The sequence below is a fragment of the Nicotiana tabacum genome, chromosome 13 (genome assembly GCF_000715075.1).
Source record: "Nicotiana tabacum cultivar K326 chromosome 13, ASM71507v2, whole genome shotgun sequence".
NCBI lineage: Eukaryota > Viridiplantae > Streptophyta > Magnoliopsida > Solanales > Solanaceae > Nicotiana > Nicotiana tabacum.
Window position 1 is genome coordinate 83,649,136 of NC_134092.1, and position 27,583 is coordinate 83,676,718.

General features: G+C 38.1%; 1 protein-coding gene across 3 annotated transcripts in view; it reads left to right on the forward strand.

Moving 5' to 3' along the window:
• The window catches only part of LOC107772910 (MADS-box protein AGL42-like), a 42,609-nt gene that overhangs the window by 9,386 nt on the left and 5,640 nt on the right, over nt 1–27,583 (forward strand). For all 3 annotated transcript variants that reach the window (XM_075228094.1, XM_075228093.1, XM_016592369.2), the window contains one exon: nt 15,658–15,748. In XM_075228094.1, coding sequence (XP_075084195.1) covers nt 15,658–15,748 — 91 coding nt within the window. The remainder of the gene's footprint in view (nt 1–15,657; nt 15,749–27,583) is intronic.

Here is a 27,583-nt window from a genome sequence, read left to right on the forward strand (position 1 = left end):
AACCTATCCCAAAAATCCTGGGGATAGAAGGTCGGTGACATCATCTACTTTTTGTTGAATATATCATGCTCTTATTCAGAATTAATCAAACGGGCATGGAGACTATTGTAGAGACTTTAGGGATTCCCTAATTTGTCCCTGTTTAGAGAAAAAATAAAAGTATCTTTAGAATAGTGATAGGTTACAAGTACCTTGTTTTATGTTTTGATGATCTAACAAACTTACTGTCAAGAACCAGATAAGGAACCGGTTACATATCCTCAAGACCTTAAGATCGAAAGGTTCCAGCTTGGAATATGCTTCGACTCTTCAGAGTCAGAGTAACAACAGAGGGAACATATAAACATCGTTTCCCGATGAAATAGTACAAGTCAACTGCCCCAGGTGTAAAGTTGCTGCCTGCACACGCTGTCCAAAATTAAATATAACGACCCAACTTGTCGTTTTGAACCCTAGCACGTCGTTCGTTAGTGTGAGGCCATGAGTAGCTTCACTTCAGGTATTATGACTTGTACGTGTGGTCGGAATTTAATTTCGGGAAAGTTCAGAGTTAATTTGGAAAGAAAATTCTCATTTCGGAAGCTTTAAGTTGAAAATGTTTAAGATGTGATTTTTGAGTAAACGGCATCGGAATCAGGATTTGAAGGTTCCAACAGGTTTGTATGATGATTTTGGACTTGGGCATATGTCCGGATCGATTTTTGGATGACCAGGGAGCATTTCGACGCCTATGGTAGAAGATGTCATTTGGAAGGATTTCATCATTGGGTTGAAGAGCATTTCAATGTTATCAAATGTCCGTTTGGGATTTCGAGCCTGAGAGTAGCTCCGTATGGTAGTTCTGAACTTAGGAGCACGTCCGGAAGTGGATTTGGAGGTCCGTAGGTCGCTTCGGGGTCATTTGGCAAAAGTTAAAAATTTGGATGATTTTGAAAAATTTGACCGGGAGATGTCACGACCCAAAATCTATCAAAGGTCGTGATGGCGACGGACACCACTGTCAGGCAAGCCAACACTAAATACTTTATTTAATTCTCATTTAATATTTTTGAAATCATAATTTCCTTCAATTAAATAATAAAAGATAAACTTTACCGAGTAAATAATAATGTTTTCAACAATTTCAATACTGAACAACCCATAATCACCCAGAATATGGTGTCACAAGTGCATGAGTATCAACTAGGAATAAAATATAACATATCATCTATCAGGAATATAAATCTGGACAGGAAAGAAAATATAAATACTATGAAGGAGACTTTGCTGGCTGCGGATCGTAACATAAGATGCATCTTACCAAATTTCCCAAATCAACCGCGCCACTGCGCCCACAAAGCCACTAGACATATATGCACCTGCACAACAAAATGTGCAGCAAGTGTAGTATGAGTACGTAATTTAACGCGTACCCAGTAAGTATCCAGTCTAACCTCGATGAAGTAGTGACGAGAGACCGACTCCGTCACTTACTATGGGCCCACAATAATATACCAATGATATAATTAATCGTGGATTTTATAAAACGACTGTAAACTCAATAACATGAAGTAAGTGAACAATTCTTTTGCTAATAGGAGACTTCCAGGTTTATTTTCCATCATTTATCATTTGTATTTCAGGCCAATGAAGAAAAATCAATTATTATAGATTTCAGAGCAACCAATTAAATCATGCGCAATCATTCTGAGGTCATACAACCCGATCCAACATAAATATTTAAACTGTGCACTGCCGAGGGTCGAATGACACGAACCATAGATGCATTTATTTAACCTGCCGAGGCGTTCGACTCGCTCCACAAAAGAGAAAATACAATTTAAAACAACCAAATTCAAGATTTATTAAGGCAACTATTCAAGAAAAATATAAATTCTCGTTTACAGTCAAGAAGAATGAAGTTTAACCTTTTAAAGTTCCTTTACCAAGGTTCGATATGATTTAAGCAATTAATTAACAAGTAGGATGCAAGCATTACAATTATAACATGATTTGGGTCCTAGACTATCCGAATATAAGCATATTAGTAGCTACGCACGGACTCTCATAACCTCGTGCGTACGTAGCCCCCACAAATAGAAGCACATATTGAATAATTTCACCTATGGGGTTAATTCCCTCTTACAAGGTTAGAAAAGAAAATTACCTCGCTCCGAAGTTCCATAGCTGGCTCCCAAGCTTTTCAAACAACTCAAATCGATGCCCAACACTCCAAAACATAGTTAATAATTGAGCAATTCCATAAATATATACTCTAATACTCATTATAATCCTATTTACAACAATTTCCAACTCCATGCCCAAATTCGTGGTCAAAATTCAAAAATACAAATTTCTAGGTTTTTGTTCCAAATCCCAAATTTCTACCAATTTTCATGTCTAAATCCATATATAAACCTTGTATTTAACTCACAACTAGAAAAAATCACTTATCTCTTGATGATGATGGAACCCCCTCTCAAAATGCTCTAAAAATCCCCTAAGTCCAAGTGGGAAATGAGGGAAATGGGCTAAGTCTTAGAATAAAAAGCCCTTGGCTCCACTCGCATTTGCGACATCTGGCTCGCAAATGCGAAGCCAAGCTGCCCCTGCCAAGATGATATTTGCGACCAAGATCTTCGCAAATGCGAAGGGTACAGATCCGCAAAAGCGACATATTGTTCGCAAATGCGAACCCCTCCTCGCAAATGCGATGTTTGCATTTGCGACCATTACATCGCAAATGCGATCACACTAGAACCAGCAATCCAACTTCTTCACAAAACACTCCGAAGCTACTCCAAAACTCACGCGAGCCCCCGGGGCTCCAAACCAAACACCCACACAAGTCTAAAAACATAACACGAACTTGCTCGAGGCCTTAAATCACATCAAACGACGTCGAATTCATGAATCGTACCCCAATTCAAGCTTAATGAACCTTCAAATAGACCTCAAATTTTGAACACAAGTCACATTCGACAGTACGAACCTACTCCAACTTTCAGAATCGGAATCCGACCCCGATATCAAAAGGTCCACTTCCGGTCAAACTTCCCAAAAACCTTCAAATTTCTAACTTTCGCCAAACGACTCCAAAATGACCTACGGACCTCCAAATCCACATCCGGACGCGCTCCCAATACCAGGATCACCATACGGAGCTATTCTCAGACTCGGAATCCCAAACGGATATCGATAACATTGAAATGCACTTCAACGCAAATTTATGAATTTCTTCCAAAATGCCAACTTCCACAATAGGCGCTGAAACGCCCTCGGGTCATCCGAAACCCGATCCGGACATACGCCCAAGTCCAAAATCATCATACGAACCTGTTGGAACTGTCAAATCCCGATTCTGAGGTCATTTTATCCAAAGTCAAATCCTCCGACTTAAGGCTTCCGAAATTAGAATTTTCTTTCCAAATCAACTCCGAATTTCCCAAAATCCAATTTTGACCACACGTACAAGTCATAATACCCGAACTGAAGCTACTCATAGTCTCAAACCACCGAACGATGCGCTATAACTCAAAATGACCGGTCGAGTTGTTACATTCTTTACCACTTAAACATACGTTCATCCGCGAACGTGCTAAGAACTGCTCTGGAGTTGTCTGAAATCATTGTTTAATACCTCGTGCACCTACCTGTTCTACCACAATTCAGTTAGAAGATTCTCCCTATTATTTAGTCAAATTAGCCTTCGAGCCAAATTCTAATGTTTCCAACATACAAACGTCGTATTAATCACTATACGATGCACCAATACATGTTTGCATAACTTTGCAGAATCCAAACCATGTACCGCATAATTCACATGACCATAATAACATTCTCTGATAACAACTGCCGAAATACCACGAATCTGATGCTCACAACACACCTCATGACTCATATAAGTCCTGTTCCAACTCTTGCAATACTGCCATGATGAAGGAGATGTGTAGGAATTCATAACCAACTGCCGAGTCAACAAATCATTGAGTCTCTCCTCCGGACAAGAACCGTTACTTCATTATGAACCAAATAACGATATTTGTTATTTAATATGCTTCATATAAATCCGATCGCACAGATCCCAGGTCCAATAATCTCGTCTCACCCAGTAAAGGTTGTTCCGACAATAAGCCACCACAAGTACTATCAAAGATCTCATATAACGCCACCAATGGGCCAACAAGCCGTAGCTTGAATATGATACATAAGGAAGAACAAGCTCTAGAAAAGAACTATCCAGCCCGCGTAACTACTAAAACCGGCCATCAAATATTATGAGCCTTCTCAGAGGCAAGAAATAGGACACGCAAAATAAATATAAGAAACCGTGCTCAACATTTTATTGTTGTGACGTGCAACTCGATCCATACACAATACCGTTGCGGCATGCATCCCGATCTAAATAACATAACCATGGTGGCGTGCCACCCGATCCAACGATATACCCATGGAGGCATGCCACTCGATCCACATATGACAATAAATAGGGAAGTACTCATCAAGCCAAAATGCTTATACCTACGAAATACCTGAATGTCAACCACAAACATGCGAAGTGCATAATACAAATCTTGGGGAGACGGTTAGCGCCATACGCTATGAAACTCAAGCACAACTAAGCTGAAATAAATGACCTGCATCATGAGATCCATCCTGCTCTCACAACACCACAAACTACACGCGATCTCAATACGAGCGCGAATAATCAAACTACCTCACAATGCACATGGCACAATACAGATTATACGAAATAGCTGACAACAGAAGTAACATCCAAGGCACAAATACTCCTCCGTAAACAATGCTATGCTGAAATGAGGAACAGTATTCTGGGAGATCCTGCCTGTCTTGCATATTTACTTTGGGACTACGGAACGGTATTTTGGGAGATCCCCCTGCACATTTACGTTTGGGACTACGAGACGGTCTCTCGGGAGATCCCCTGTTATATTTCTATGTATTGAGTTGTTACCTTCTATGAATTCTTTCTTATTAAATTTTAGTCTTTATTTTACTGTGATATTTCATTCTTGCCTTGCTTTATTATCATATTCTAGTAGAGCCCGTACCTGACCTCGTCACTTATCTACCGAGGTTAGGCTTGGTACTTACTGGGTATCGATTGTGAAACAGTGCATCAGTCAACTTTATGGGGAGCGTCTTTTACCTACCTCGCTTATATCATCCTAGTGATGTCACAAATGCATTATTAACATCAAGGAAGGTAAAGCAAATGAGTGGTTCACTTAGAGAAATCATTGAAGCTCTCACACGGTCATTGATCATCAAGCAATCAAGTTTCAAGTGCATCAAGAACAAAGAACAACACTACTACGGACCCGTTCCCTAAAGCAAGTCATTGTATATCCATAGTTGAGTTGTAACATTGTAATAGTTCTTCAATTATAATCCCTACTTAGCTTGTTTAGAAGTATTCTATAGGAAACCCTTTGTAAACCTTAAATCTTTGTGTTTAATTCTTGGCTAGAGTTAGTCGAGTTGTAAAATCTTTGTAATAGAGTTATTACAAAGTGGCTTGTAATAGAGTATTACAAGTTAGCGAGGGATTAAGAGATTAATTCCTAGGTTGCAGAGGTTGTAATATAAAAGTTGCTCAGTAGTAAAGTTGAAATCCTACAAGGGTAGGTCATAGTTTTAATCCCATTGAGCGGGAAATTTTCCACGTAAAAATCCTCTTATCATCTACTTATTGCAGTGTGCGTGTGTTCTAGTGGAACTGATTCTCTATAGAGTTTGGTGGACTCTTATATTCTATCAATTGGTATCAGAGCGGGATCTTTCTATCAGGTTAACACCTAGAAAGGATCCTCATGGCTGCTCCTCCAAACTTCGAAGAAGGCCAGTTTACTTACAGACCACCTAGGTTCAATGGACAGTATTACGGATGGTGGAAAACTAGGATGCACGACTTCATCATGGATGAAGATTCTGAGCTATGGAATGTTATATGTGACAGACCCTTTGTTCCCACCAAGAATCTTGGCGACCCAGCTATAGCCATTCCCAAGACGAGGAAGGAATTCAATGACGCTGATCGAAAGGCCACAAAAAAGAACTTCGTGCAAAGAAAATTCTTGTTGGTGGCATAGGTCCTGATGAATATAACAGGATATCGGCATGCCAATTAACAAAAGAAATCTAGGAGGCTCTTCAGACAGCTCACAAAGGAACAACACTAGTTAAGCAATCCAAGATCGACATACTCACAACTGAATACGAGCTCTTCAGGATGAAAAATGATGAATCCATCCAAGATATGCACACTCGCTTTACCTCCATCATTAATGAGCTTCACTCTCTTGGTGAAACTATTCCAAGAAACAAGTTTGTCAGGAAAATCCTTAATGTTCTTCCCGGTACTTAGGAAAGCAAAGTGAACGTCATTACAAAGGCGATGGACTTGCAGACACTGACCATAGATGAACTTGTTGGCAATCTGAAAATATATGAAATGAAGAAGAAGGACAATGAAAGAAGAGAACCCAAAAGAGAGAAGAACCTGGTCCTGAAGACAGACAACAATGATTCAAGTAGTGAGGATGGTGATATGGCTTACTTGACAAGAAGATTCTAGAAGATGGTTCGCAGGAATGGAGACATTCAAAAAAGGGGAAGTTCTAGCAAGCCAAAAAATTATGACCTATGTCATAAATGTGGCAAGCCAGGACAGTTCATCAAGGAGTGCCCTCTCTTAAAACAAGATCAGTATAAAAACAACTTTGACAAAGCAGCCAAGAGGAACCTGGTTCCTGATAAATGCTTCAAGAGAAAGAATGTCATTGACAATGTTGTAAAGCAAGCTCTTGCTGTATGGGGAGACTCCTCCAGCGAATCTGAAGAAGAAAATGATCATGGTGATAGTGAAGCAACTGAGTATGATTCAATCTTTGCCTTGCTGGCTCAGTCTGATGATGATGAAGATGACAAAGATGATGAGGTAAATTTTCTGGATGTTCAGAGAAATCTGAATTCTTATTCTCCTAAAAAACTCATGTTCGGCAAATGTGTTAATTGATGCTTATCACAGTCTTATAAATGATAAATATGCTTCAACTGTGGAGTTAGGAGAAGCAGAACAAACCAGAGATGGCTTAGTAATCGTTGTTGTTGATTTAAAGGAAACAATTGAGAACCTGAAGAAAGAGAAAGATGCCTTAGATGAAACAATTGCACATATAGTACATGAAAGAGATGATCTAATGGTAGTTGTGGTCAACCTTTAAGAGACCTTTGAGTGTGTAAGAAAGGAAAAAGAAGTCTTAGCTGAGAGAGTTGCTAACATTGAGCATGAGAGAGATGACCTATTAGTGGTGGTAGTGGACTTGAAGGAAACAATTGGGGAACCTAAAATAGAGAGTAGGCTTGAAAATTCTCAAAAGGTAAAGGAAGTTGCAAGCGAGGCGCACATTAAGATTGAAAGTGAGTTAAATTCAGTGAAATCTAGTATGTGTGCTGAGCTTGAGAAAAACAAACAACTTCATGAAGAACTAGGAAGAGTGAAGAGTAATCTTGAAAAATCACTCAAGTGGACCTAGTCCTCTGATGCTATCACTGCCATGTACACCAACAATGGGGGAAACAGGCAGGGGATTGGGTTCCAAAGGGAAAAGATTCCCTACAACCCTCACAGCAAGTATGTTACTATACCTGATAATTGGCTTTGTACTCACTGTGGCAACACTGGGCACTTTAAAGAAAACTATAAGGCCAGATTTCAGTCACAGCAGAAAAATAAAGTTTTTGCTAAAAAAGTAACTACTGATAGAGAACCTGGTCCCTCATATAAAAAATGCATGATGCCTGCTTGGACCAGAAGATCCCTCATTCACCCTTTTCCTCATTACAAGGGACCCAAATTCGTTTGGGTTCCTAAGTCTAACTCCTGATTTTTTTGTGCATGGAATAATGAAAGGGAGCAGCCTACAATAGTACATGGATAGCGGCTGCTCAAAGCACATGACTGAAAGTACAAATGATCTCCTTTCACTTAAAGCCCTGAAAGGAGGGAGTGTATCCTTTAAAAATGGCAAGAAAGGATACATTCTAGGAGTTGGAAGGATTGGAAAGTCTCTCTCACACTCAATCGAAAATATGTACTACGTGAACGGGTCGAAGTGCAGCTTGCTAAGTGTCTCCCTGATCTATGACAAGGGAAACAAGGTGGAATTTGTGTCAATAATATGTACAGTCACAAACCTAGTGGCTGGTGAGGTGGTGCTAGTAGCAAAAATATAAAAAAATATCTATGTTGCTGATTTTGAGTCTCTACAGAATGGTGATCTCAACTTTCTAAGTGCTATTGATAATGATGTTGAATTATGGCATAGGAGGCTAGGTCATGCAAGCTTCATGTTGCTGAACAAATTGGTCAGGAAGGACCTGGTTCGTGGTCTGCCCAAGTCAAGTTTCAAGGATCACAAAGTGTGTGATGCATGTGTAAAAGGCAAGCAAGTCAAATCCTCATTCAAGCCCAAAAAGGAAGTCAGTACCTCAAGGTCACTTGATCTTCTTCACATGGATCTATGTGGACCCATGAGGGTGGCAAATAGGGGTGGAAAGAAATATATCTTCGTTATAGTTGACGATTAGTCCAGATTCACCTAGACTTTATTTCTTAGAACCAAGGATGAAACCTTTGAAGTGTTTGTTGCCTTCGTCAAAAGGATTCAAGTGAATATGGGTAATAATGTAGCTTGCAACAGGTCTTATCATGGGACGGAGTTGGACAATGCCAAATTTGATGAGTACCATTCATAATTTTTCGGATCCAAGAACACCTCAACAAAAAGGTATTGTGGAGAGGGAAAATAGAACTCTTGAAGACATGGCAAGGACAATGTTGATTGACAGTGGGATCGCAAAGAATTTCTGGGCAGAAGCTGTCAATACTGCTTGCTACTTGGTGAACAGGTGCGTGATTAGGTCCCTTATGAACAAAACTCCATATGAATTGCTGAATGGAAGGAAGCCCAAGCTGACACATATAAGGACTTTTTGGGTGTAAATGTTTTGTCCTCAATAACGGAAAGGAAGCTCTTGGAAAATTTGATGCCAAAAGTGATGAAGGAATCTTTCTAGGATACTCATCCCAAAGCAAAGCTTACAAAGTATACAACAAAAGGACTCAATGTGTTGAATAGAGTATACATGCAATCTTTGATGAATCTCACTTCTCATGTCAGAAGGACAGACGTGTTGACCAAAACGGAGAACCTTTATCTGTTCCAGGTGAAGTTATTGACATGGCAAATGGAAAGGCAGACATGATGAGTCATGTCAAGGAATTCAGTGAAGATGCAAATACATCTCCATCCATTGGAGAGGAATCTGGTTCCACGATCACAACAACTGAAGCTGAAAATAGAGTTGCTGATGCAGTCCAAGGTACTCCACTTGCTGAAGTAAGAAGCGGCCAAGAACCTCAGTCAGATATACCTGGGTCCTCTACAAATGAGATTCAGGTACCAAACTAGAAGCACAAAAGCTCACATCCCCTTGATAACATAATCACCCCTCTTGACTCAGGTGTTCAAACCAGATCAAAAGCCAGAAATTCACTTGCCTTTTCAGTCTTCCTTTCTCAAATAGAGCCCAAAAATATCAAAGAAGCGTTGAAAGATGCAAGCTGGATCACAGCCATGCAAGAGGAGCTACATCAATTTGAAAGAAACAAGGTATGGGACCTGGTCCCTCGACCTACAGATCGAACTGTCATAGGAACCAGGTGGGTATTTAAGAGCAAACTTGATGATTTTAGAAATACAAAAAGAAATAAGGCAAGGCTTGTAGTTCAAGGCTACAATCAGGAAGAAGGGATCGATTATGATGAAATATTTACTCCAGTTGCTCGAATGGAAGCCATTAGAATTCTTATTGCCTTTGCATCTCATATGGAGTTCACACTGTTCCAAATAGATGTCAAAAGTGCATTTTAAATGGCTATCTGAAGGAAGAAGTCTATGTCAAGCAACCTCCTGGTTTTGGGAGTCACGAGCATCCTGAGCATATGTTTAAACTAGACAAAGCATTGTACGGGCTAAAGCTGGATCCTCGGGCTTGGTATGAAAGGTTGTCAAAATTCCTTCTAGAAAATGGATTTACAAGATGAAAAATTGACAACACTCTTTTTATGAAGAAACGAGGGAGGAACCTGCTCATTGTTCAGGTATATGTTGATGATATCATCTTTGGAGCCACAGCTGACTCTCTTTGTGAATAATTTGCAAAACTCATGGGGAGTGAGTTCGAGATGAGTATGATGGGAGAATTAAATTTCTTTCTAGGACTTCAAGTGATGCAATCTCAGAAGGGAACATTGATAAGTCAGCAGAAGTACATCAAGAAATTGCTGAAAAGGTTTGACATGGAATCATCAAAAGTCATCGACACCAGTATTGCCACAACTACCCGTCTAGACATGGATGAACCTGGTTCCCCTGTAAATATAACCATGTATAGAGGGATCCTAGGGTCACTCTTGTATCTCACTGCAAGCAGACCAGACATTGTGTTTAGCATAGGCCTTTGTGCAAGGTTTCAATCCAATCCAAAGGAATCTCATCTGAATTCTGCCAAGAGAATATTAGGATATCTCAAAGGAACGCAGGACCTGATTCTCTACCATCCCTCAGGTGACAACTTTGATCTTATTGGGTATGCTGACACTGATTATGGAGGATATCTGCTGGACAGGAAAAGCACGTCTGGAATGGAACTATTCTTGGGTTCTTGCCTAATCTCGTGGGGTACAAGGAAGCAAAATGCAGTGAAACTCTCAATTGCAGAAGCGGAATAGGTAGCAGCTGCTTCTTGCTGTGCTCAATTGCTATGGATCAAGCAGCATCAAGCAGCAATTGGAAGACTTTGGAGTGTTCTCAGATTGTGTGCCTCTCCTATGCGACAATACAAGTGCACTCAATATGGCCAAAAATCCAGTCCAACATAAGAGAACCAAGCACATTGGTGTGCGTCACCACTTCCTCGGAGACAATGTGGAAAATGGGCTCATTTGCATGAAATTCTGCAGCACAGAAGAACAGATTGCAGACATATTTACCAAGACCTTGAGTAGAGAACATTTTAAAAGAAATGGTCTGGCACTGGGATTGATAAAGCCCAACTAAGAACCTGGTCCCTCGATGATTGGCTATGAAAGACATGTTCAGGTAAAATTAGCTAAAAAGTATTTTCTGGCAAAGTCTAACTCATCTCTATACCGTTACAGGTAGACACACATGATGATTACAGAGAAAATAGGCAGTTGATATAGTACGTGCTGTAAAAAGGGCAAAGCACAGATGCAAGATTAGTCAAGGAACCTGGTTCTCCTGACACATGTTAGTAGTTTCTCTGTTCTCTCATGCACAATTTTGAACGGTTAAAACAAGTGCCACGTCATCAGTGCGTCATTTTCTTTTCCTTGCGTCTTGTGAACCCAAACGTCTCACCCATTAATAATCGACCCGACTCCGAAAACTACCGCTCTTTCTTAACCAGTCCCTCATCCATCATAAATACATCTATCACTGTCACAACTCCTCCCATCAAATTTCAAAACCCCATTCTTCTGCCTCTCTTCAAACTGCCAAATCCCTGCTCTTCTTCTCAAGATGGCCGAAAATCAAACAACCTCGAGTGTTCCAAGTGACATCCCCATTGAGTCCTCACCTGTTGAAACACTGATATTAGACTCCTCACCCCACACCACTGCTAACCAAAACCCTAGGATAGAGTCACCCCCACATTCCGTATCCTCTCCTACCCACTCGAGTTCTAGTTCTCATATGAGTCGCAAAATCTCGTCTCCCAAAAGATTTGTAGCCCAGAGCCCTTCTCCTACTTTACCGGAAAAAAAAGGATGAACAGAGTATTGCTGACAAAGAAGAAGATTAGGAAATTTCATGTTCGCCTATGAAAAAAGGGTCAAAGGTAGATCAAACTGATACTTCTGAGAAGTTTGACTCAACAAAGACTGCTCCTGATCTTACGTCCACAGGTAACACTCCTTCCTCTACTGAGTTCTCCATGGATGTACAAGAGAAAGAGGTAATAGAGAATATGCTGTCCATAGCTCATGAAGGGGTTGTTATAGAAGGAGGTGATGATGGTTTTGGGACTCAGGAGGAATAGTCTAAGACTGTTAAAGAGGGTAGAGAGCTTGTGCCTGTTGAACAATCGGCACGGGATAATATGCCAATTACTTACTTGACTAGGCGTAAACCAATGGTTACTCAAGAGTCTACTCCCAAGCGACCTACTATAAGGTTGCAAAGGAAGGAGGCTTTTGAGTCTGCGCTTAAGAACAGCCAAGCTAAGTCAAAGAGAAGAAAATTAGTGAAAGATGGAAAAGTTGTGAGCGAGATGATAGTGTTAGTTGTGAATGTGGATGATGAAGTAAAAGAGGAACCTGGTTCCTTGACTAGAAATCACTCACAGAAGCATGGTTTCCCAAAGCCTAAAAGGGGATCTTCTGTGTCTGCTGAAAGTCTGAACAAATCTGATGATGTTGTTGCTAGTGAAAATATGGTGAAAGAATCTGGTGATAAGTTGGTAGAAGAGTCTGTTGCCAGGGTGATGGAAGAATTGGGTGAAAAGTCTGTGAAGTCTGATGAAAAAGGAAAGAATGTTTGCAAGTCTGCTAAGAGAAAAGCTGATACGGATGAGGAACCTGGTTCCTCAAAGAAGTCCAGAGTGGGTGATCTAAGGAGTGCTGGGAAAGAGAGGTTAAGAAGTCAAAAGGTGTTGTGGGGCCGCACATTTGGCGCTGATATCTTAGAGAAGGCTGGTATGAGACAGCTGGTTGAGATCTGTGAGTTCTAACAGTGGACACATTTGTTCACAAATGATGCTCCAATGGTGTATGAAGAGGAAGTTCAAAGTTTCTATGCTGACCTTTTTAAAGTTGAAGATGATCACATCTGTGTATTGGTGAATGAAGTTGATATGGTGATGGACTCTGCCCTGTTGGGGTCCATTCTTGGTATGCCTGCTGAAGGGCTATCTAGTGTTCATTGATCCTATTCTCAAAATTTCAGAAATGCCATATTAAAGGACAGAGCAATTCAGCAGGTGGATCGGGTTCAGAAGAAGGCCCTCCTTCCTGTATACCAACTGCTATTTGAGATGGTGAATAAGGTACTGCTGCCTCGAGCTGAGAGAAGATCTATCACCTCTCGTGCAAACCTGTTCCTCATGTAAGCACTGGATAACTTCACTACCATCAATCTGCCTGGGATTATGATAGAGCACATGAACAAAGTGGCAAACTTTAAATATGGTAATCATGGGATGCCGTATGTGTTCCTTCTCACCAAGGTCTTTAAGCACTTCAAGGTTCCTCTAGGACAAGCTAAAGTGGGCACAACGAAGCAAACTTTCTCCAAAACTACTCTTGAAGAATGTGAGTGCATCGAAAAAATTGGAGGGGTTGGAAACACTTCTACCATATCTCAGCCGATCAATGCTCAGAACAGTGTTACCTCGGAGATAAGGAAATTGAAAGAAAGGAATGCTATCCTTGAGACTCAGTTAAGTCAGCAGCAGGAGGCACCTTGTTCCAGTTGTTCTCAAGGAGAAGAGGTTGCTCTTCTAACAAAAGAGAATGCTGAGCTCAGGAAATAAATGGAGGACTTGAAAGGGAGACTGCTCAACGAGCAAATGTCAGCAAATGCTCGAATGAATTTAGTCCTCCAAGCCCTTTCTAAGCCATCTCCTTCCAGTGCTCCCTAAACAGTGTCCCTTCAGTGTTCAGTCTTTAGTGATCAGTCTATTCCCTCAGTGTCAGTTTTAATGATGATGTTTGTGGTGCTTTTTTTGTTTTTTGTTTGTTCAAAACTATGGATGGTGGTAGTAACATTGACTCTGCTCCTGTTGAAAAATCCAAATTAATGTTAATACCAGCTTTTCCCTTTTTGCTAACAATGCATTGTCTTTATGCTTTGTTTTTAGTCATGTTGGATGCACACAAGTGGCATGAGTTAACTCAAGCTAGACTTCTTTTTGCTATATACTTGTTGCTCTTCTTTTTATGATGCCAAAACGGGGAAGATTAATATGCATAATTGATTAATGATCACTGATTAAGGGGGAGTACAGACTTAGGGGGAAACTTAAGGCTTTTCTGGTTCACTGTCTAGTTCGGTGCGGTTTTTTTCTGGGATGTTCAATTATAAGTTTGTCATTATCAAAAAGGGGAAAATTGATAGGTTACAAGTACCTTGCTTTATGTTCTGATGATCTAACAAACTAACGGTCAAGAACCAGATAAAGAACCAGTTACATATTCTCAAGACCTTAAGATCGAAAGGTTCCAGTTTGGAATATGCTTCGACTCTTTAGAGTTAGAGGAACAACAGAGGGAACAGATAACTATCAATTCCCTAGGAAACAGTACAAGTCAACTGCCCCAGCTATAAAGTTGCTGCTTGCACACGCTACAGTGCAGATACAGTGCAGCAGTCAACTTTATGGGGAGTGTCTTTTACCTACCTTGCTTACATCATCCTAGTGATGTCACAAATGCATTATTAACATTAAGGAAAGTAAAACAAATGAGTAGTTCACTTAGAGAAATCATTGAAGCTCTCACACGGTCATTGATCATCAAGCAATCAATTCTCAAGTGCATCAAGAACAAAGAATAGCACTACTACGGACCAGTTCCCCACAGCAAGTCATTGTATGTCCTTATTTGAGTTGTAACTTTGTAATAATTCTTCAATTGTAATTCCTATTTAGCTTGTTTAGAAGTATTCTGTAGGAAACCCTTTGTAAACCTTAAATATTTGTGTTTGAGTCTTGGCTAGAGTTAGTCGAGTTGTAAAGTCTTTGTAATAGAGTTATTACAAAGTGGCTTGTAATAGAGTATTACAAGTTAGTGAGGGATTAAGAGATTAATTTCTAGGTTGCAGAGGTTGTAATCTAAAAGTTGCTCAGTGGTGAAGTTGAAATCCTATAAGGGTAGGTCGTGATTTTTAATCCCGTTGAGCTGGGAGTTTTTCACGTAAAAATCCTCTTGTCATCTACTTACTGCAGTGTGCGTGTGTTCTAGTGGAACTGATAGAGAATCTGATTCTCTATAGAATTTGGTGAACCCTTATATTCTATCAAATAGATTGTCTACTTCAGATATATATTTCAAGTTATCTTATCCCGCTTGATAATTCCACTGTAACTCTAGCAAGATTATGGCATGAATTCATGATTGAATAGCTGCACATAATCCATTGATAGTGTTTTAACTATAGCAATTACTATTGATTTCAAAATATGTATGCGAAATCGATGTGGTTTATAACCTGGTATAGGAGAAAAAGAGTTTTCTCTTTTCGGATTGACATCTCCAGTATGTATGAATATACATGCATTTTGTGAAGGATGTTTCACTCTTATAGACTAGACTGACAAGATCTTTTTTGGTTGAAATGAGAAGGTTTTAGTTTATAATCTTTCTAGGAAACAATATTTTCTTTTACCATCTGCAAATTATGTTGTTTGTGACAATCCTAAATTGAGGATTACCTTGTTTTTTCATCTTCTGATGCAATTAAACGTGGTACCTAGTTCAATATATCTTTCAATATTGTTTGGATCGAATGTGATTTACCTCTATAAAGTCTTAATTAATGATTACTTCAACTTCTTGGAATAATTCAGCATGCAGAAGGCCATTGGAAGATATCGTCAATATACAAAAGAAACGCTGATAAACAATAACTCTAGCTTAGAAGTGGAGCACCACATGGAGGTCAGATTTCTTAAGAATAATCTGGTTAACATGATTAATTTGCTTCCAAGGTCCTTGCTATACAATTTCAGAAGTAATATTAATGATGATGTTTGATTATGAACTTCTATTGTTTTGTGTTTAAGTCGTTATTCAAAATGAAAATATGTAGTACGATCTTTCGCTTTGAAATTTAGATCTAGCACTTAAATAATACACTGTAAAGCACCTATATATATAAACTACACTGAGTCTCCATTGTTCAAGAATTTGGAATGCCAAACTTTAGGTCTCATATCCCCTTTCTCCAAATTAGTTTTTGCTATTTTGCTTTCAAAAAAGTGCCCTACTTTGCCAAAAAAGAAAATACATTTACTTCATTTATGTTTTACTAAACGTGGATCCATTCAATCCCTATCTATTTGTTTATTTTGTTGTATATATGTTTATATCTTTTGGCACAATAGATTTTTAATTTAAACAGTTATGGGTCAGGGTAAGCACTAATCTTTCTATTTATCTTCAATGATTATATTATCTCTGGAATTTGTATAATTCTAAAATTGTAACTACACTGTACATCATATATTATAAATACAAGGGGATACATAAGTCTGGAATGTGGAATCCAATCTTAAAGTTTAGACTAAATTTTATTAAAGCCCCTTAACCTTTGAGGAAATAATAATCCCTTCACCTTTTGAATGAGAATGGTAACCCCTTGAATAATATTTTTCCGACAAGTTTTAATATTTTCATACAAAAAAGAAACGTTTGTGTTGTCTGTTTAATTTCTTTTTGTTCAAGAGAATTAAGTAATTAATATAAATTATATTGCATTGTAACGACCCAAACCGATGGGCCGTGACGGGCACCCGGTGCCTTACCTAATCGACCACCAATGTAACATATCTTTCTTATCATACCATCACGGGTAAATGGGCTAGAAGGGTCGTCATGATATAACCAGAATAAAACATAAGGGGATATTCGACATAGGACGACCCAACATAGAATACAAACTTATACATGTGACATACGAGCCTATAAGGCCGACATAATCATTTGTACACTCAAAACATAGGCAGACAAGGCCATATAATCATCTATATATATGACATATGTCTACAAGCCTCTAAGAGTGCATAAACGTCATAAAGGTCAGGACAGGGCCCCGTCATACCAATCAATACATGTCCAAATCATACTGACCAAATACACAACTCCGGAGTAAGTGGAGTGTACCAACACCTTCTGCTGAGCTGAAGGCCTAGTAGGAGGACTCTCAACCTATCTATCGGGACCTGCGGGCATGAAACGCAGTGTCCCCAGGTAAAAGAGATGTCAGTACAAATAAAAGACCGAGTATGTAATGCATGAAAGTAGTATATAAAAGACATGAAAGAAACAAGGAGCAAAGAACTCAACCTGTAAGTGTGAATAGCTCTCTGAATCATGAAACATTTATAATGTCATGCATATGCGTATAAATGTCACATCATGCATAGGTAAATGCGTACATAACATCATTAAGCCTCTGAGGGCATCCTATCATATCATCTCGGTCTCTGTGGGCGAAATCATCAACATAGAATAACTGATCAGGTGGTGATGCGTATATAACTCCATAATATTTTTTCATACCCCATATACATATACTATACGCGTAAATGACGCCATCTAGTCATGGATCAATATACATGTATAAATGAATGCAATGCATAAGGAAGTAAGTCAATAAGATCTCTCAGAGTATCATGAGATCAATATGCCTTCGGTTAATATCATGAAATAAACTTTCTCAACTTATGTATTTTCTGAGACCTATGAATAAGCGATAAAATAATAGGACACACGGGGAATCAAGAATATAGGCACCCCTAGTACTTCTAAGAATAGAATCATTTATAAAGGTTGCGTGCTTGCTCGTTTCATTGCATCATATGGATCATGCCAAAAGGAAAGAAGGGATAGACTTAACATACCTTAACTCCAATGAGTCCTTAATACCTTCCAAGCAATTCTTCAAACAACTTAACTCAATCTACCATAACATAAAGAGATTCAAAATCAGTGTTCAGTAAAGGCTAAGTCCGCAACTTAAACTAGTAGCTCGTTTATGTAAATTTGGGCAGCATCTCCCCTGTAACAAGAGCCTCTTTCAATACCATATATCAACAACAATGACCAGAGCAATCCAGCAATACATAATTATCAATAACAAAATACCATATAACAACAAGTCACAACTACTTCACAACGAGCGACAAGCTAGCTCTGATTGAAACCTGTATACCCCATATCACCCCTTATAGGCTTATTAATGTAATTTAAAAGTATCATTAACATAATAATGAAGTCATCCATCAATGATTTCAGCCTTATACCATATATTTATAACAAAGAAAATAATCCATAACTCCAACTATTCTCAATTAGCAACTTTATTCACTAGTTCATGTCTAGCCCATCCATTTAACTTAATCAACATTAAGACATCCTTAAGAACATAATATAATTACTTCCTACAGTGAATTTAAGTCTAAATTCATGTTATATTTAGTTTACAACAGCCCAACACACCACAATCACTTCATACCCAAAATGACAACTATAGTAGTGTCAAACACCCCAAAAATATTACAAGCTAAAGTGGGCACAACGAAGCAAACTTTCTCCACACTATTTCTCCTCAAAAACTCCATTAAACAGTAGCAAAATAGACAGCCCAAAAACAACACAAAACAGCCCACAAAACAGTCCACTATAAGTCGAATAACTCGAACTCACGGCTTTCAATCACCGTCCCGTGAGTTCTAACTATTAGGAAATGAATTTATAAACATTATTTGATATTTAAAATCTTAAATACATAAATTAGGCATTTTCTTAACTATTAAATATCTTCCAAAACTCAAATTACAAAGAAAAAGAGAGGCGATATAGTGATACTTATGTCGTAAGAATCGTTCTAATGTTATCGCTTCTTGATTTTTATACCCGGGATGTAAATCTTCTATGAAACCCTTGTAGAGAGCTTAAGGGTAAGTTTATGGGTCTTATTTGGTCGTGGTTTCTGGAAAAATAAAGAAAGATATGACATAAGGGATATAAATATCCAATTTGTTGAAAACTCAAAAAGGTGCTACATGGCACTCTAGCATTGGCCCTTCTTCCAATGCTTATATCTTTTTATCCGGTTGTCGTATGAATGAACGATTAAAAGCATTGGAAACTACATTCTATGACCTTAAATTTGGTATTTAATATGTCCTAAAAAGACCTCATATAACACATGAAAGGTATTGATCAAAAACCTTTAGGGACCCACCTACTTGCCACCTATGCAGTCTGCGCAGTCTCGCGAAACTGCAAATATCTCTCTACTCCGATGTCCAATCGAAGAAAGATTTAATGCATTAGAAACTAAACTCATAGATTTTCAATTTTATATATGGAGAATCCTGTAATTCCAAGTATATTAGGAGAAAATCTCTGCTACATTTGACCTAATATTTAGCACATTATGAATGTGACTTGTGATGACCTTTGCCAACTTTTATTCCAAAACTCGCTTGACTTCAAAATGTAATACACGACTATCATACGACTAAAATAACTCATAACATAACCTCTTTATCACGTTAAAAACCCTAGTATCAGCCCAAAAGTACACGTTATAGCATTCACAACTTGTGGACATTCGTGAAAACTTATTTTCTTCAATTTGCTTAGCTCCTAAGCCTTTCAACCCTCTTGGTAGTTGTTATCCATGATCTTAAAGATTTTTAACTTCCAAGGTAACATGATTAACTTAATTTATGTACTTTCAAATACGATCTCATTTCTGAGCTTGCGTCAATTAACTTGTGATGTACTCTCACGTACAGAAATATGGGGTGTAACATCATTCTCCCCTTTGTAACATCCATCCTCGAATGTTGATTAATATGCCTATTAGTCTCATAACCTATAGCTTTTTTTGAATACTTTAATACTGTCCTTGTCATTTAGGCAACTATTATGTGAATAAATTCAAAGGCCAGGGCATTCCCCCTTTAGGCCTCTTCTTCACACCATGACTTGTGGTCCGAATCCTTTCAATCTCGTAACTGTTGCTACCTTCTATCATGTAGTATGTACGACACTGACCTTGTAAGTGCCCATGCGACTCTTCTCTTCTTCTTCCTCTATACTATACCATAACTCTTACTTCGATTTATTGTTACCGATGTCTGCTACCCAACTCAAGGTAACTCTCTCGCTGCTTATCGTATATTTATAAATCTAAGTCCTTTAATGCTTCCTAATTACCGTTCATCTTAATAATGACGGCCTAATCTCATACCATACTTTGGAACCTCTACCCCTCTATTGTCGATTCACCTCAATATTGATCAATAATCTACCACTGATAACTTGAAACCTCTTACGTAATACCTTATCACTAGGGCTCACGTCTCATCGGGGAACATTTGAAGTGATTTTCCTGATCCACCTAGGGACAATACTATACTTCAATAACCATATTTCATAGTATCCCAACGCGATTCATCATATGGGTTCTAATCCAGTGCAATTCATGAAATCCTTTTTTCTCAAAATCATTACTCAGTCAAAGGCCTAAACATTATCCTCGTATCTATTGCAATTACACCTTTATTCTAGTACCAGGGCAGCATTCCATATCTTCTAAATGCTCCTAGTCTTAGACTCCTCTGAGTTAAATCAATCTATGCTAAGCTTTCTATAACTTACGGAAACCATCAGCTCTCTTGTTTTGATGGGCTTAATCCCGAGGCCTTACCTATTCTTGTCACCTTCTCACTCACCTTTTCTTATCCTTACTCCCATCTACCTAAAACCTTGTTACTCTACTATACTTTAACTTGTGACCTACACATATCTATTTATACTACTCGTAACCTTCCTTTAAGTTGCTAGCACCATAGATTTCTTTTCGTGCCTTCTCAGTTGCCTTTAAACATAAGCAATCATTTTTCCTGGTCATTCTGCCACTTGTTTAATAAATACATGGCATATCTCATTGCCCATGAATACTGGAATTTTTGAACTCATACGATCTCAAATATCACCTTTTGATTTTTTTCTTCTTCCCGTTCATTAGCCACGATAGGTGCCACTTTCTTATGGAGTACATACAATGTTGTAGTGAGACTGTTGTTACATGACCATTTCTTCTTTATATCATTATGCTTAAGTTAAAGCCTTCTTCCTTATTTCCTTAGCTAGTCTTTCTTTGTAGTACTTAAGGGAGACCCTTTGACTCCTGTAAAGCTGCGAGTTTATTACATCGTATACCTGGAAGAATTTTTGATGTTCTTACTCGCTTATAATTATCCTTAGTTACTTACATTTGTGCCCTTGTGCTTGTAGGGTTGCTTCTGAACTGAAATGTTTTACTGTCTTCTCAGTGGCACTGTATTTTATTTTTGTAACACTTATACGGTACCTTTAACTGCCCCAATCCTTATCTGAATATTTCTCAAGGTTTACGATGTTATCATATTTGCGAGACTGAATTCCCTATGTTGGGTTTCACTATGTTTATGTTGCACATTCTGCTGATTTGTCTGTATTCTCTTGTCTAGCCATAACTAGACTCTTCGTGAATCAACTACTAACTACTCGTTAGTCTATTCTCATATCTATATTCCGTGTAATCTCCATTGGGATATGTCCTTTGTTTGAACTTACCTCTCGCATTGGCTCCTTATGTATCAAGTATTTATTCGTACTTATTTATCAATAACATCCTGGGCGGGAACCTTACTTCCTCTCCCCGGTGTCGTTCTTGCATAATGTTCTGGAGTCGTAACATATCTATGGGATCTGAATAAATGCAATCTCATTCCATTTGCCTCATCATCTTTGGCGTCTTTTCACATCTTCATTGACATCTTACTCATCTTGCGGTAACCCTTCTATACCAAGGATAACTGAATTTTTTACGTGCGAGGGTGACGCCTAGTGTAACTGGCACACTTAGTCCCTTAAGCTTAATTCTGCTCACAGTGCTTGCTTTAGGGAAGCGTTTTCCTGAATGACCTTTAAAGGTTATTCTTCTGTTGTCCATTCTATTATCGCCGGAACGCGATATCTGAAATTCTCACAATGTCGACTATTATCAAATCCTTCGGTCCCGAATTCATGTTCAGTTTATCTTATTCACTAGCCCATACTAATTTCTATTACTCCGGGGATATAACTTTTCCTTATGGCAATCACGTACGAGTTACCAACTAATTTCTCGAAATGGGGACATGACTTTATGGTTTATACTCTTTTATTGTCTCAAGGCCTGTCACCTCTTGTCTTTTCCTTCACTTGACTATAGAATCTGTAATCTTGTCATATTTTGATTTACCGTTATCATCCATTCATCACATCTTACTCATAATGCTTCATTTACTCTCTTTCTATTCTCCCGCTAATAATTTTTTCTATAACTTTATTCTAAAAACTTCAACAAAATATTATTTCACTTATAGCTCCCCTTGCTTCATCTCACTAGCTCTTCGGGACGCCTAACATTCTCTCTCCTTTTTTTTTTCTAGAGACGGGAGTCATACTAAGGTAAATATTTATCCCTTCTAGGATTCCAATATCCATCTTCTGAAATTTCTGAACATTCTAGTGTTTATATCTGACTGTACTACTCTAGAGTGCACCATCTGTGTGTCTCACAAGGAGAACTATTAACACATTTGCAATATCATTCTGAAATGTGAGCAAATGATAACAATCCATCCACAATTTTGGGTTACTCTAACCCCAGCTGGATCCTGATATCCCGTCCTTCTCTTAAACTATATCTGTTAGCTCCCATATGGCATAATTGAGATAGGTGTGGTCAATTGTATATATCTCTGTTACTGTTGAAAGTAACTTAGAATACTTATATTTCTCTGTCTGAATTGTAAATACTGATAATCTTCACTAACTGGGTACCTCGAATCCTTCTTCACCTTGCTTCTTTTACTTGTTGAAACTTGTATCTACCTTCTCTCGTTGCTTTTTACCATATGGGTGGATAGATATTCATGTCTTAGGACTCTTTATCAAGAAGCTTACACGTCTTAGTACACACATGATCTGTTGAAGACCTAACATTTACTCATCATAAGCATGATGCAAAATCGAGTTCCTCTGACTCAACTCATCCACAACCACATTCAATCTTTTATCAACTGTCTTTCTGGATGTAGGTATCGTTGTATTACAAATAAAATAGTATTTAGGAGTTTGAATTCTTACAACTGAGATCTACCACACGATCTAAAGTAAGAAGAAAGAGTGACAGTCCTAAATGCCCTGTAGCTTTCTGCTTATAAGAGTGGTGCACAACCCACCCATAAATAAAACTCTACTAGACACAGCTTGTAGACTCCCTAAAACAGAACTGCTCTGATACCACTTTTGTCACGACCCAAACCGATGGGCCGTGACGGGCACCCGGTGCCTTACCTAACCGAGCACCAATGTAACATATCTTTCTTATCATACCATCACGGGTAAATGGGCTAGAAGGGTCGTCATGATATAACCAGAATAAAACATAAGGGAATACTCGACATACGACGACCCAACATGGAAATACAAACTTATACATGTGACATACAAGCCTATAAGGCCGACATGATCATTTGTACACTCAAAACATATGCCGACAATGCCATACAATCATCTCTATACATGACATATGTCTACAAGCCTCTAAGAGTGCATAAATGTTATAAAGGTTGGGACAGGGCCCCGCCATACCAATCAATAGATGTCCAAATTATACTGACCAAATAGGCAACTCCGGAGCAAGTGGAGTGCACCAACACCTTCTGCTGAGCTGATAGCCTAGTATGAGGACTCTCAACCTGTCTATCGGGACCTGCGGGCATGAAACGTAGTGTCCCCAGGCAAAAGGGACATCAGTACAAATAAAGTACCGAGTATATAAGGCATGAAAGCAGTATATAAAAGATATGAAAGAAACAAGGAGTAAAGAACTCAGCATGTAAGTCTGAATAGCTCTCTGAATCATGAAACATTTATAATGTCATGCATATGCGTATAAATGTCACGTCATGCATAGGTATGTGCGTACATAACATCACTAAGCCTCTGAGGGCATCCCATCATATCATCTCGGCCTCTATGGGCGAAATCATCAACGTATACCAGCTGATCAGGTGGTGATGCGTATATAACGCTATAACCTTTTCCCATATCCCATATACATATCTTTACATATATATGACGCCATCTAGTCATGGGTCAATATACATGTATCAATGAATGCAATGCATAATGAAGTAAGATCTCTCGGAATGTCATGAGATCAATATGCCTTTGGTTAATATCATGAAATAAACTTTATCAACTTACTTATTTACTGAGACCCATGAACAAATGATAAAATAATAGACACATGGGGAATCAAGAACATAGGCACCCCTAGTACTTCTAAGAATAGAATCATTTTTAAAAGTTGCGTGCTTGCTCGTTTCATTGCATCATATGGATCATGCCAAAAGGAAAGAAGAGATAGACTTAACATACCTTAACTTTGTTGGGTCCTTAATACCTTCCAAGCAATTTTTCAAACAACTCAACTCAATCTACCATAGCATAAAGAGATTCAAAATCAGTGTTGAGTAAAGGCTAAGTCCGCAACTTAAACTAGTAGCTCGTTTATGTAAATTTGGGCAGCATCTCCCCGGTAAAAAGAGCCTCCTCCAATACCATATACTAACAACAATGAAAAGAGTAATCAAGCAATACATAATTATCAATAACAAAACACCATATAACAACAAGAAGTCACAACTATTTCACGACGAGTGGCAAGCTAGCTCCGATTGAAACCTGTATACCCCACATCACCCCTTATAGCCTTATTAATTTAACTTAACAGTATTATTAACATGATAATGAAGTCATCCATCAATGATTACAACCTTATACCATATATTTATAACAAAGAAAATAATCCATAACTCCAACTATCCTCAATTAGCAACTTTATTCACTAGTTCATGTTTAGCCCATCTATTTAACTTAATCAACATCAAGACAACCTTAAGAACATGTAAGAACACAATATAATTACCTCCTATAGTGAATTCAAGTCTAAACATCCCAAAAACAACTCGAAACAGTCCACCACAAGTCGAATAACTCGAACTCACGGCTTCCAATCACCGTCCCGTGAGTTCTAACTATTAGAAACGAATTTATCAACTTTTTTTGATATTTAAAATATTAAATACAGATTGTAGGCATTTTTTTAACTATTAAATACCTTCCAAAACGCAAACTACAAAGAAAAAGAAAGGCGATATAGCGATACTTACGTTGTAGGGATCGTTCTAATATTATCGCTTCTTGATTTCGTACCCGGGATGTTAATCTTCTTTGAAACCCGAGATCTTAAGGGTAAGTTTATGGGTTTTATTTGGTCGTGGTTTCTGGAAAAATGAAGAAAGAGACGACATAAGGGATATAAATATCCAATTTGTTAAAAAGTCAAAAAGGTGCTACTTGGCACCCTAGCATTGGTCCTTCTTCCCATGCTTATACCTTTTTATCCTGATTTTGTATGAATGAACGATTAAAAGTGTTGGAAACTAAATTCCATGACCTTCAATTTGGTATATAATATGTCCCAAAAAAACTCATATAACACACGAAAGGTATTGCTCAAAAAGCTTTAGGGATCCACCTACTTGTCACCTTTGCTGTCTGCGCAGTCTCACGAAACTGCAAATATCTCTCTGCTCCGATGTCCAATTGATAAACGGTTTAATGCATTACAAACTAGACTCGTAGATCTTAAATTTGATATATGGATCATCCTATAATTCCAAGTATATTAGGAGAAAAGTTCTGATACATTTGACCTAATATTCAGCACATTATGAATGTAACTTGTGATGACCTTTGCCAACTTTTGTTCCAAAACTCGCTTGACTTCAAAATGTAACACACGACTATCATACGACTAAAATAACTCATAACATAACCTCTTTATCACGTTAAGAACCCTAGTATCACATCAAAAGTACACGTTATAACATTCCCAACTTGTCGACATTCGACGAAACTTATTTTCTTCAATTTGCTTAGCTCCTAAGCCTTTCAACCCTCTTGGTAGTTGTTATCCATGATCTTAAAGATTTGTAACCTCCAAGGTAACATGATTAACTTATTTTATGTACTTTCAAAAATGATCTCATTTCTGAGCTTACATCAATTGACTTATGATGTACTTTCACGTACGAAAATATAGGGTGTAACATGCATTTTTTTGTTGGCATTCAATAACTGCAGATGATAGGAGCATTATCTTCCACTTTAACTTCATCCAGCATTTTGCTCCCTTTTGCTAGAGTTACTCGGGTTTTGGTATCAATTCTATCTCAAAGAGTTGCAGCAAAATATATAGTAGACCACTCTATGGACAGGATTACCAGCGAAGCTTAGAGATAACACAAGCTGAGAACTTTCTTGCTCTACTATATTTTTTCCCTACATAAAATTCAGCTGAAACATGAAGTTAAACCAGAATAAATAATTGAGGGATCACGAAAGTTAGCGTAAATGGAAGAGTTTCTGGACATTAGGAATTTGAGGTTTATTATTTGCTTCCATCGAAACTAGCAAATTGATTCATTTTTTCTGAACCGTGATCAGTGGTTTATACTTTTGTTGAATCTTTAAGCAAAAAAATTATTACAACACTTTTCTTGTGTTAAAGTTTCAAAGGTCATCAAAAAACATTGCTCTAGAGGGTTAATGTTCTCGTTCAAAAGGTGAAGGAGATATTATTTCTCAACCAGTAAACGTTAAGGAGGTTAAATGAAATTTACTCTAAAGTATATGTTCTTCTCACCGAAGGTCTTTCGGAAACAGTCTCTCTATTCCTTCGGGGTAGGGGTAAGGTCTGCGTACACACTACTCTCCCCAGACCCCATTAGTGGAATTTTACTGGGTTGTTGTTGTTGTATATGTTCTTCTCACCAAATAATTGTTTATGTTAATATGGTACCAGAGCCTAGCAGTGTCAGCTTCTTCCAATACCCACAATCCAACGTGAATTCTCTTTCACATTTATACCGTTTCTCCTTCTCCTCCTACTCCACTTAACCATGGTCATCACTTCATTTCAGAAGTATTAACGAGAATGTTTGATTATGGACTTCTATTATTTTGTGTTTAACTCGTTATCCAGAACTAAAATACACTGTATGATTGTCACTTTGGAGTGAAGAAAATGGGAGGTGCCTAACTTTGTTGACAACTTTGTTGAAAAAAATAGAAGATGCCTAACTTTGTTGACAACTTTGTTGAAGAAAATGGGAGGTGCCTAACTTTGTTGAAAAATTATAGGACTAAATCAACAACAAGACATCTTCTTTGTAGTAGTTGAATGGCATCTCTTACTATAAATAGAGACCTCCATTCTTCATTTCAATTACACCAAAATAAGAGAGAAGCAATGGAAGTTAAGAGAGAGTAATCCACAGATTGTAGTTTATGAGATAAATAGTAAGTGTGAGTAATATTATAGTGAAGTGTTTTAAATAAAGAGTGTTATTTCTTTCAAGATTGTAGTAGTCTCTTGACACTACTAAATTATAATATTATAGTTGTTATATTGCTCCGCTAGGGTATTGTATTTTACCCATTAAAAGAGTTGGTGTCATTGTTACTCTCTTGTGTTATTATTATTTGTCGTGGATATTATTCCTGGACGGGATTATTATTTTTTCCAACAATGTGGTATCAGAGACATGGCAAATAATGGTACGCTGTCTTTTCAGTACCCCCGTATCACAA